The sequence below is a fragment of the Esox lucius genome, chromosome 15 (genome assembly GCF_011004845.1).
Source record: "Esox lucius isolate fEsoLuc1 chromosome 15, fEsoLuc1.pri, whole genome shotgun sequence".
Lineage (NCBI taxonomy): Eukaryota > Metazoa > Chordata > Actinopteri > Esociformes > Esocidae > Esox > Esox lucius.
In genome coordinates, this window is record NC_047583.1 from 18,632,828 (window position 1) to 18,645,104 (window position 12,277).

At 40.1% G+C, this 12,277-nt stretch overlaps 2 protein-coding genes across 5 annotated transcripts in view; one reads left to right on the forward strand and one right to left on the reverse strand.

The window, feature by feature from the left end:
* The window catches only part of nid2a (nidogen 2a (osteonidogen)), a 44,185-nt gene extending 41,136 nt beyond the window's left edge, over positions 1 to 3,049 (forward strand). For all 3 annotated transcript variants that reach the window (XM_034297505.1, XM_034297504.1, XM_034297503.1), the window contains 4 exons: positions 1,580 to 1,737; positions 2,077 to 2,200; positions 2,366 to 2,478; positions 2,619 to 3,049. In XM_034297505.1, the coding sequence (XP_034153396.1) occupies positions 1,580 to 1,737; positions 2,077 to 2,200; positions 2,366 to 2,477 (394 nt within the window). In that variant the 3' untranslated portion in view covers position 2,478; positions 2,619 to 3,049. The remainder of the gene's footprint in view (positions 1 to 1,579; positions 1,738 to 2,076; positions 2,201 to 2,365; positions 2,479 to 2,618) is intronic.
* rtraf (RNA transcription, translation and transport factor) lies at positions 2,895 to 8,317 on the reverse strand. Of its 2 annotated transcripts, none has more exons than XM_010892339.5 (8): positions 8,148 to 8,317; positions 7,284 to 7,408; positions 5,862 to 5,961; positions 5,396 to 5,485; positions 4,931 to 5,019; positions 4,680 to 4,748; positions 4,193 to 4,241; positions 2,895 to 3,523 (listed from the first exon to the last, which is right to left on the reverse strand). In XM_010892339.5, exons 1-8 carry the CDS (start codon positions 8,206 to 8,208, stop codon positions 3,369 to 3,371), a joined length of 738 nt encoding a protein of 245 aa, XP_010890641.1. In that variant the 5' UTR covers positions 8,209 to 8,317; the 3' UTR covers positions 2,895 to 3,368.
* Between the last annotated feature and the right edge of the window lie 3,960 nt (positions 8,318 to 12,277).

The window sequence follows — 12,277 nt, forward strand, 5'->3', positions numbered from 1 at the left end:
AGATGTGCTGCCAAATAGACAGTTGGTTTCTGTCCTGCTGCCTCATGCAACAAAAACCAATCAAAATGTATTAGCCACAGGCTTCATGAAGAAGAGGTGGACAAAAGCAGTAAAATGTGAAATAGATTCTAGTAATGTATTAAAAAAAAAACAGAACCAAAAAATAAATCTGTGTGTATACAGCCAGAACCAGTGCTGAGTGTATGTGCAGAGGTAGGCGGTTTTTTAGGTTGCCTTACAGGCTGTGAAAAGTTGACGAGAAACTAGCAGCAGCGTGTGATGTGTAGAGGTATGCATGTGCTATGTGTAATTGAGAGTGTGTGGGTTGTGTCCTGTGTGTGTTATGTGTAATTGAGAGCACATGGGTAGGGGTCCTGTGTGTGTGTGTGTCCATTCTCACCGCCGGTCAGCATGCTCTGAACGGTGCAGGCACATAACCTTTGAGGATCTGAGTGACATCAGATCTTTCTTTTCAGTGTCTGTTTTTCTCACTTTGGGGTGGATCAGGCAGAGAAAATGTCAGGCACAATGTGGGCCAAAAAGCACACATGTCTGTCCAGAAAGAACCCTACATCTGAAGGAGCTGTTGTTCAGCTCCACTCTGCCAACAAGAGAGCAGCAAAATAATCTGAACCGCATTGGCAATCAGCCCTACTACAAGTGGATGGTTGTATGTGTGTGCTTTGTTCTTCCAAGTGTGTATTTAAAGATGTTTGTCATACTTTTTACATTTCCATCTGGGTTTAGGACTGGCAGAGGGAGTGCGTGTTTGTGTGTGTGTGTCTGGCCTCAGAAATCATGAAGCACATGGTTAATTATTGAGTCATGTCCAAAGACCTAGTCGTTCATTCCAAATAGATTGACCTATGTTAACTCTGGAGTAACTCAAGCGTCTTTTATTATTTGAGTTATTGCTATGCCCAGTGATTTTGCGGATAATATGTAACAGGAAAATCTAATAACATCTCATATGATCCAGAACCCCCAGATTCAATATTACGGCATCTGATTAGTTGGATTTATACAAACCATATGTCCTACCAAACACTCAAGCCATCTGTAATAACATAATAGCACGTTTATAATTTTTCCCATTTTAGTATTTGATAATGTATCACAAGAAGTATCACAAGATGGCCAGAGGGTATTTTGTCCAATGGTGAAAGTTTGTTTGAATTGCGAGTTAGTGAATTTATGCAGGATTTCTTGGCACCCAATTGGGGCTACACAAAAATACAATGTTGATGAGAAGTGATTTCAACACATGAACAGCATTCAAATCTTCAAGCTAGGAGCAGGTTTGAGAAACACTGATCTAGAGGATGTTCTCTTGGACTTGATCAAAAAAATTGGGTAAGCAAGAGGTTTTGATCTGGTGCCTTATGGAAGTGCTTTCTTTTGGTGAAATATTTGGACATGTCGTGCATGGAGAGGGGGAAACCGTGGGAAAGATGGTGTGGGCTGAATTAGCAGTAGGTTTGAATTAAATGTGCTACTTCGGGATGTTTGCAGCAGTTTAGAATGCTTGACCACCCTAGGCAACAGGTCTAAGTGCTATCGATATGTGGGTTCTCTCTAGAACCTTGTATTGGACCGACTGGAACCGAGAGGCCCCGAAGATTGAGAGCTCCTCAGTAGATGGACACAACAGGAAGGTGCTGGTGAAGGATGGGATTGGCCTGCCCAATGCCTTGACCTTTGACACAGTCATGAGACATGTGTGCTGGGCAGATGCAGGTAAGAATCCACTGGCTCTAGACCCTGTAGGGTCTGTAGGCATGTCCCCTAACTTAACAGTTGTAAAATACATGCCTGTGTGTTCTGCTTAAGGAAGAGGGAAGGGGTCGGCTTCTGCTGTCAAGGAAGTTGCCACTGGGTGCATATTATGAACAATTTATAAGATTTCAGTGCAAAAAAGTTATATTTCATTATGAACCTTTCATAAATAAAATACTATTAAGCTGTTGTACGTAAAAAAATAAAGTAGGGAAAGCTGTTTTGGAGAAGTTTAAAGTTAGTTTCCTATGCATATACTATGGAAGCATCTCCCTTACCTTCCATCTCACACTCCTTCAGGGACCAAACGTCTGGAGTGCATTGCGTCGGATGGGACAGGTAGAAGGGTGATCCACAGCAACCTGAACTACCCCTTCAGCATGGTGTTCTACTCCAACCACTTCTACTTCACTGACTGGAGGCGGTAAGAGATGGACAAACCTGGCTTCAAATAGTTGCTTTTGTCAAGTTTTCTTGATTGATGTTTGACGTTTCCGCGATTAGTTCCAGAAAGCCAGTAAATAGAGTTTTTTTAAGCAGTGTTTTATTTAAAATGTCCAATTCACAGTAGTAATTGTTTCTGTTGTAGGGATGGAGTCATTGCTTTAAATCGGGACAACAGCCAGTTCACAGACGAATACATACCAGACCAAAGGTCTCACCTGTACGGCGTCACTGTAGCAACCACCCACTGTCTATAAGGTAATAATGTACATCTTTACAGGGTCTGTCCAAGGGGTGAACATGAACATCAAATGGCCTCCCACTACAGAATCAACATTAATTAGGCGGTGTGGTAGGGTCATCAAAAATGTTCAATAACCTATTATCGTCTGTTACAGGAAGACACCAATGATGTGTTTAAAAGGTGCTATTTTGGGCAAGCCTTGAAAAGCTTGCCCCTGTGAGAACTCATCCGAGAGAGACCACAAGAGGTGGCAAAGAGAAAACATTCACAATGAAGCAAATTTACAAATGCCAACCGTGACAACCCCCTCTAAAGAAATTTTTGTAAATTTGTTTCATACCTCATTTCATAATTTCTACTGTATTTTTGTATGTTTTTTTAAGTCAAAAGAAAAGTGCTTTATAAAAGTATAAGATATTTGAGCCACAAGTTCTATTGTAATTGTCAATGTGTATTGAATGAACAACAGTATGAGAATTCTGTGCACTAACAATTTTACCACATTGCATTGATTTTTTTTTTAATCCTTTTTATCTTTTGTAAGATGCGATATTTATAACAATAAAATGTGATTCAGGATTTACAGACTTTTCCTATCTTTTGTCTCAATCTATCCCAAGATTGTTTTGCTGAACCAAATCTCTAACTGAATGGCCATTTAAGTTCAGAACTGCATTAAATTACTTAGAAACAAAAACCACACTTTCATCTTTGTTTTTATACCGTTTCTCCACAACAACATTCTACCAAAATAAGTTCATTTCTCTCCACTCATTCCAAAAACTGAACAATCCAACTCCAAGGCTTTTTTTTTTGTTGGGAAGGGGTTGTTGTTTTGAATGGTTCTGCTTTCCCACAAGCTGTGTGTTTTTGGGGTCAGGGTCAAGGGGTCTGGCAGGCCAGGTTATCTGCCGACCTTGCCCAAGCGGTGGTCTGTCTTGGGATCTGCAATGACTGCCTGGACGGCAACAATAGCCTCATTGATCCGGGTCTGCAAGTCCCGCAATTCCTCAATGTGGAGTAGGCGCAGGATCTGAGCTGCCTCGTTCAAGGTGGCATCTGCAGGGACATGGGGACGGTTACAGACATGGGAGAATGAGATTATGGACAGACTGATAAGCAACCTGACAGTGTATAGATGGAAAAGCACATAAGTATAGTCTAAAGGACTTCTGCTTTTTAGAGCCTTTACTTGCCTTGTGACAGTCTAGACAAATGCCCCTTAGTAGTGACCCATCAAAAACACAAAACCTCCTCTGAAAGTACTCAACCTCTCCTCTGACATATACTGGTATTACGTTAACTTGACTTCAATCAAAATGGTTCGCTGGGAAATTACACACTAGTCTCTAGTGACGCAAACTATGTTGTTGCTTCCACCCTGAAACAGACTTTGACATGGGCCCCACCCAAGCAAGCTAGCCAACACAGGGGTTACATCAACCACAGCATACGGTCAAAGAGCATCGCTGTTGTCAATCATATCAATAGGACAGAATGTGTGGAGACCATTTTAGATGGCTGTAATAACAACAGCACTTCACAATTACTAAACCACTACAAAAACAGATTTTAGGGACCAACATTATAGATAATACACATTTGAAATCACCTGGTAATATAATATATAATACACGCATAGAGAAACTTTGTGAAAACTCCTGTATTGCCATTTCTCCCTGGGATTGAAGGTTTGTCTGCGTTCAAACTTTTACTGTGAGCACTCACCTCCGGTATCAAATCCAAGGATGTGCTTGTCCAAAGCCACTGGGAGACCCTTGGAGAGGACAGACAAACAGGAAGAGATACATCACAGCACTTTAGGCAATCGGGACACAGGAAGAGCCGATACAGAGCAGGCCTCTTAAAATAACATGGCCACAGAGACTCCCAGGCTGAAGAGTATAAGCCATACCCATCCTGGATGCATGAAACATCTGCCATAAGTATAGCTGATCTAGGATCAGGGTTTTACCAAGATCATTTCTTCCTATTCATTGTGTTTTAAGGATAAAAACTGATTCTGACATGGTATATAGACACAGGCACATGAGCAGTAGGGGCACATCACAGTTCCCTGAGACAGTGTCATTGAGCATTTCCTTTGCATACAGTCCCACCAGTGCAAAACCCATCCGGGTGGCACAAGACACCCCTCTACGCACATATCTGGTAGAAAATACAGTCTTCCCTAAAGTCTTTAAAATCAGCTCACCTCTTTAGACTGTCTGGCCTTGGATATGGCCTCCGGGTTCAGTCTCTCCTGGATGAGGATCCTTATAGCCTGGTAGACCAGGAAAACAACTGTCACCAGACCTGCTTCATCGGCACAGGGTCATATTTTCCATGACCATAAGAAACCGATCTGAACCACGCTATGCTTGGAAGCATGGTTACAATAACCATCATTTGGTGAATAAACAGGACATTGGGTTGAAGTACAGTAGTCGGTTTCATGCCTCTCACCTTCAGCATGACCAGGTAGTCATCGTGGCGCTGGATCTTCAGCAGGTTAGCGAGGCCCATAACACCTGCCTTAAAGTCTGGGTTACTGCCTTCAGGAGCAACAAGAAGAAACAACTAAACATTATGGTGGCTGACGCTTACATTCAGTGAACAACATCACCAAAGCTGGTTGGTTAAATCTCAACGCATCTAAAACAGGAAACCATGAGTAAACAACCGCTCCAAAGCATCTTCAAAGAAAGTCTAGTCAGCCGCTACATTAACATAGTGGTGGAAGGTTGCTGTGTTTAATCAGTCCGACCCAGGAAAACCTACTTTAGTACTTTGTTGTGACTAGGTCTCAAGAAATCGGAAAAGATTGCAGAACATGAGACATAGACAGTGCAAAGTGAGGAGTGACGTGTGTGTGTGTGTGTGGGGGGGGGTTGGGCATTTAGAAGAAGTGATGAAAGAGGTTTGACTCACTGTCCAGGTGGATGAGAGGATCAGTGGGTTTCTCAGCCTTGTTGGTGGTCGTGGCTGGCTGGCAGTTCTTGTACTTCTCCACTGGGGAGCCAGTGGGATGCACAACATCCAAAGAGTGATAAATTAGTCCACACCCCCCATACTACCTACCACTAAACAGCTTTTACATAGACGTGCTTAAACATTGCCTAAACTCTTCATATGCCTGAAGAATACAATAACATTGTATGCTAAGGAGGATGGCAACTCGACTTAACATTTTGGATAAGGTGACACCGACCTAGAATTTTAAATACAATGCTGTCACCTAGTGGCCAGATAACATTACCACCACAGTAGACCAACACAGCAGTAGTTTTCACCGATTAGACAGATGAAAAAAAGTATTCAGAAATTGTTGGTCCAAGTAACGGTAACAAGTTTAATTTCTTCCTTGGACATAAGAGGAACATAAATAGTACCGTACCATTATCGCCATACTCGAACCGAACGGCAAGCCCCAGCAGCCAGTCCACTGACTCTTGTCTCTCTTGGGAGGTGAATGGGCAGTTCACGTCTTGAAGATACTGCGTAAGACAGGAAGTTGGACTCCTGTTTAGTATGCCCTTCGATATGTGACCCAAGTGTGCCCCCTGTACAATGTACACCGTAAGTCTCTATGGCACAGTACAGTGCCATTCAAAACAATGTGTTTCTTTCAGTCTCAACATTTTTATTAATTATAAACCCTAAATGTTTTCATATCTTCATCCAAACACTGAGAATTATATACAGGGAACTTAAATGGAAAATACATTTTGATGAACTGAATGTATAGCTGCACAGCCCAGGTGCACTTAAGCTTCTGCTTAAGGACAGACGGCCTGAAATTCCCTTGAAGTATTTTCTGAAATTTATATCAGAGCAACACTGCATCCCCACTGGTGACAAACCACTGAGGTTTTCCCAATTCCACTTTACGACACTGGTGTTGATGGCTCAGTTACCCAGCTGGTACCAAGCCCAGGGCCACTGTGACTTTAGGTGAGGTGGCGGTCAGCACATGATGCTGTTAGCAAAATGACAGATGTTGTTTGTCCTTCGTGTAAAACTCCTAATCCAAACACAAAAACCTTGGTGCACTTTCGACATTAATATAAAAGACGGTTGTCGCGGTAAAGCACCAGTGGAAACGTGAGCCAAGTTGTCCAGGTTCTGGTGCACCAAAGCATCCCCATACCTTCCACCAACATTGCTGGCCAGGGAACAGGAATTTCCAAAATGACAAGGTTCTTTAATAAAGAGAATGCAATGGTGAGAGTAAATAAGACTGCTTACATGACCTGATGCTTTACCTGTTTTCGCCACTCATTGTTTACTTCTCATGTGACTAATAAAAGGAATAAATATTTTGTATACTCCCACCCCTTCCAAATGAAAAGGTAGGAAATGGTGTTTCTCACCTTTAGCACACCTGTCAGTTTCACACCCGTTTGTCTAGATTGAGGCTGCCCAACCCTGAGTTCTCTATTCAACCCTAATCAAGCACAGCTGATTAAAATAGTAGGATCGGTAAAAGGCAAAACTGGGTTAGTCACAAATTTGGAAAGGAAACCTAGAGGACAACAGACCTCCAGAAACAGGGTTGGGCAGCCCTGGTTTAGATAATCAGCCAAGCAAAATGGGCAGCATACTGCTGCAGACAGGAATTATGACAGAGCATGTACTAAGTCACACGTAAACATTTTACATTTATATAGGCTTACGATTTGAAGAGAGGTAGTAAAATAGGTCAAGAAACATACTCAGTTACCACTTTGTTTCCTAGAATGCGTTGCTAGTGCGATGGACTGAATACACAAGGGTACTTGTGGTAGTTACAGTAACTCTAGAAAGTTTTGCTACTCACCTGCTGAAAGTACTTCGGCCATTCTGAGCTGGGAATATTCCTCAGGTTGCCCCGGTCTTCAATTTTGTAGTGTCTGATCTTCTGGTCTTCCAGCCACACAATAAAGTTCCTGAACTCGGTTTCATCTGTGCCAGACAAAACATGATCAGTGATCAATGTCATTATAAGAGGCAATAGCGCCCACAATTTGAATTAATATTTCTGTGTACATTTGTCTGTTAGTGTTAGTTGTTTGACTTTATATATGTATCACTATTGTATTGCTGCCTAAACAGGTTTGTTCAATAGTCGTAAAAATCCATTCACGTCTATTGATTGAACAATCCATTTATTCGTACCTATTGAAATAAGAAGTTTATACTCTTCATTGCGAAGCTAGTGTATCTGTAATATCGTAACATTATTTTGGCTATGTAGCAAGAAACGTTCCTGTATACTCACTACGGTAGTACACTGCCTAGCAGTCACTGCTCTTACGCAGTCTATCACTACGACCTAGCATGACAAAAATAGGTCAAATAAACAGAACATATTAGGAATATTTGTGTTGAAATCATTTAAATTGAATAAATGCTAGCAAGCTATTTTGTATTAATTTATATGTAGCACAATTCATTGTGGAAGACGTCATTCATTAACAGGATTGTATTCAATCCACCAAACAACGTTTTATTTGTGAATCGTTTAATCAAACCAAGTTTGCATCCTTGTTTCCTAAAACAACATATAAACTATTGAACACAGTATATGGAAAACCTTTCGCTAAACTGTTTAGTTTTTTTGGTGGAGGGCGGGTGTGGAGAACATACCCTATGCCATGTAGCTAGCTAGGTAGTTTGGGTTGTTTCTTTTACATCTATTTACCTTTATGGTCAAATCCAGATGGGTTATGATAATCCAAAGCTGTCAGTTTTCTTCGAAACATCTTTCACAAGTCGTCCCAGCTATTTAAATCAGCTATATCACGCTTTAGAGGCCAGAACCACAAACACTTCGAGACCCACTACTAGATGCTCTCCTTTTTAGTGTGTCTGTCTTTCTGGAATACGAAAAACATTTCTTTTATTTGCTGCCTCTCACTGGTCGGAGTGTGAATTACGCATTTCAGACAACATTTAAAGTGCACCAACCTATTTTTTCTTAGCTAAAATAAAAGATCCACAAAATGTTACATATGTATAAAACCTCATTAATTCCAAAAAAAATTTCCCACTCCTGTTAGTAAACATTTCTCCCATGCCAAAATAATCCGCTCATGCGTTTTTGGACAACAGGCTTCACAGCTGTGCCTTAATAGGCAAGTGTGTTTGTTTGCATCATCAGGGCATGCACAAGAGAGATGTAAATGGTTAGTCTTGAGTATTAGAATTGGATTTCCATTTGGAGTTGGTTGTTTGTGCCTGACAACACAAGAACGAAAGAAGAGTGAGTGCAAGTAAAGATGGCCATCATGATGCAGATTAATCAGAATAAATCAATCTGAGACAGCCAAAACATTAGGGTTGCCAAAATAAGCTGTTTGTTACATTAACAGAAGAAGGAAAGAACTGGTCAACTCAGCAATGGCAATTTACTTGGTAGACCAAGGAAGACCTCTGCAGTGTATGACCAAGGAATGCCCACCATCAGAGGTGGGACCACAAGTCCAAAAGTGGTGGGGCAAAATTTCTCAGGGACCAGACCATTTTTCCTCAACTTGTGAGGTAAAATTGTTTCCTACTTATTAGTTGACGAAAGATAATTGTAATCATTCACATACATTTGAGTAACTCAGTAGACACTTATTCAGGTGGACAAGGTATGTAACAATTACAGATAAGTACAAAACGTTGTATATCCAATAATTAAATTGATCAACAGCTGACTTCAAAAAAGTGTTTATAAAATGATATTCCCATTCATCAGATTATATTGAATCACGTCACTATATATTGCACTCTTCTTACTTACTCTTTCCTACTATATCGCTAGGTGGCTCTCTGCGAAATACAGTTTTGTTGGCGCTAGAATTCATTAGCTACTTATCTTAGTGCATTAGTCGTCATCCATCTGTTATGATTGGACAACATTATTTATATTTTCCGTGTAGACTGGAATCTTTAGATATCTAGGTTTTGAAAGGTTTTTACAAATGTCAATGTAACAACCCCACGTCACCAGTCTCAATTTAACAAATTGACTTAATTAGTGTCCCTTGCCGAGTGACAGCTAGCTCAATTTGCGGCGCTGCAGCTCGCAGTGGCATTTCCGGTGGCATGTTGAGATGCCACGGCATCTTCCCCGTTAGCAGTGGCATTTTTAGTGGCAGGTTGAGTTAGCAGTGGCATTTTTAGTGGCATGTTGAGATGCCACGGCATCTTCCCCGTTAGCAGTGGCCTTTTTAGTGGCAGGTTGAGATGCCGGTGGTAGGTTGAGATGCCAACGATTTTTCCTGAGATGCCACGGCATCTTTCGCCGTTTATATGGTATTTCTGGTGGCAGCCTGAGATGCCACAAATTTACTCGACCGATTATGGGATAGAACGGTGGCAAACAAGGGCTGTGTCCGAAATCACCCACTACTCAACATATACAACCAAATCAGTAGCTTGTCGTACTGTAGAGGAAAGAGCATATCCGACTGCAACTGCTGGTTTTTGTAGCATTTGCTAGTGAGATACCTTATAATTTATAAATGTTAACATTTGCCAATATTACACTTGGTAGCATTTTCATGACCTTATTTGTTCTTTTTTTTTTCAACGTTTCTTTGATTATTTATAATATTTTATTTGTATTACAGTCTGTTATGTTGCAGTGCTAAGGAAAGAAATTGGTGGTAGCCTAATTTTTTATTTAAAATGCAATGACAAAATACTTTACTCACTCAAATAAAAGACTGCAGTTTAAAGCATGATTACATTAGGGGAACAATATTTAGGATGGTGCTCCCTTTATTTTTTAAATCTTGACATAATTTTTTTTCAGACCCTGATCAGCAGAGATCAGCAGGACGACTAAAGCTTTCTGAAGAGCGATTGTGAAGCTCCAACTGGCCAGCTCCGACTGGCTACTGCCATGCTGGCATGCTGGCAGTAGCCCATCTCCCGGATAAAAGATGTGGACCGTCGGTGGAGCTGAGGCCGAATATGAAGCCTGTAGCTGCGGCTAGCGGGGGAATCAACTATATATAAAAGAAAAACTTTTATTGCTAGTGACAGCCGAAGATAGACAGGAAAGGGGCACAGAGAGAGAGGGGAAGACATGCAGCAAAGGGCCGCAGGTTGGATCATCTGAATACAGTTTGCTAAATTAAATTCAATAGAAAAAATATCCAGGTGCTGGTCATAAAATTAGAATATCATCAAAAAGTTGATTTATTTCAGTAATTCCATTCAAAAAGTGAAACAAATAAAATATTAAAATATTATAAATAATCAAAGAAACGTTAAAAAAGAATGAACAAATAGAATTGACAAAGCATACTGGCTATGTTTGTCTAGTGGACTCCACAGGGTTAAAGTACGTGTCTACCTCAGGAACCTCACTGATGCTATCCCAGCATTTCAGTTGCACATACACCTTGTATATTCAATTTGCCTGTTTGCACATTTAGAATTGCCATTGTGCCACCATTTTTACAATTGTTACACACGTGTCTACCTCGGGACCTCATTGCTGCTATCTCTGCATCTCGGGGTGTACATGCTACCTTAATACATCCCTCCTTCATTTTCCTCGTTTGCACATCTTGAATGCCATTTTGAAATTGCCAGTTGTACCCGAACAACTATTATTCAAGTTATAACATACACTATACCTAATACATAACATTTCTGCCCTCCTATACAGCTACGGAAAAAATTAAGAGACCACTGCACCTTTTTCTTTCCTTTCCAAAAATGTCGAAAAGGAAAGTTAACTTTTCTTTTAGCAATACACATTTAGCAATACTTAATGTGCAATAAGGCAAATACAGCTCCGGAAAAAATTTTGACTATTCCAAAAAAGGAAGAAATTAAGAGACCTTTCCTTTTTAAACTTTTTTGGAATGGTCTACATTTTTTCCGGAGCTGTATTTGCCTTATTGCACATTTAGTATTGCTCATCTACACATTCCACTGCTAATACATGTTTTGCTCTCCTCTATTTGCCTTATTGCACATTGAGTATTGCCATTTATACTGCATTTGCCTTCAGTGCACATCTACACATTCCACTGGTAGTAAACATATTCTTAATACTTTTAAATACTTGTACATTTTCTGCCCTCCTCTATTTGTACCTCTGGTTAGGTGCTAACTGCATTTCGTTGTACTGTAGCCTACTGTATATGTACTGTTTAATGACAATAAATCTAATCTAATCTAAATACCCTCAAATTAATGTTTAAGAAATTTACGCTCTACTGTTTCATTTCAAATCCTATGTGCTGGGGTTCAGAGCCAAAACAACAAAACCAGCGTCCCTGACCAAATACTTTTAGGAAATATAGATGGCTGGGCCAACGGTATCTATACACCTCAGCCATGTGGATTTATGTGGCAATTCTGATCCGGAAAGAAATCTTCCAGCACAGAATCACTATTGCAGATAGAGATAGGGATTGTTTACATTACGAGAGAGAGAATAAAACGTTAGATGCACTTACCTTGGTTTGCGTAATGATTTTGTCTAGTTATTGTCAAAATGACAAAACAGTAAGCCCTTTTAGTCAACAAAAGGCCCTTATGTTTTAGTCACCTTTTAGTCAAATAAAAAGTATTGTCTCGTTTAGCTATAAGCCTATCAAACATCAGCGCATTCTTTTAAATCCTACCTAAAAACTCATTTTCTTTCACAAATATTTTATCATTGTGATTTTATATTTGGTTTATTTTTTGTACTTCCTTAATTTAAAAAAATAATATATATGCTTTTATATATATTTATTATTAATGTATTTCTATTTTTATTGTGTGTAAAGCACTTACTGTGTACCTGTACTAGAAAAGCACTATACAAATAAAGTTATT

Bases quoted from the DNA above. Each gene is read 5' to 3' on its own strand.
- rtraf (XM_010892339.5), bottom strand. From the start codon at position 8,208: ATGTTTCGAAGAAAACTGACAGCTTTGGATTATCATAACCCATCTGGA. The intron at 5,962-7,283 runs GTGAGTAGCAAA...TGTCTTACGCAG, and splicing joins GGCCGAAGTACTTTCAGCAG to TATCTTCAAGACGTGAACTG. The intron at 4,749-4,930 runs GTGAGAGGCATG...CTGGTCTACCAG, and splicing joins ACTACCTGGTCATGCTGAAG to GCTATAAGGATCCTCATCCA.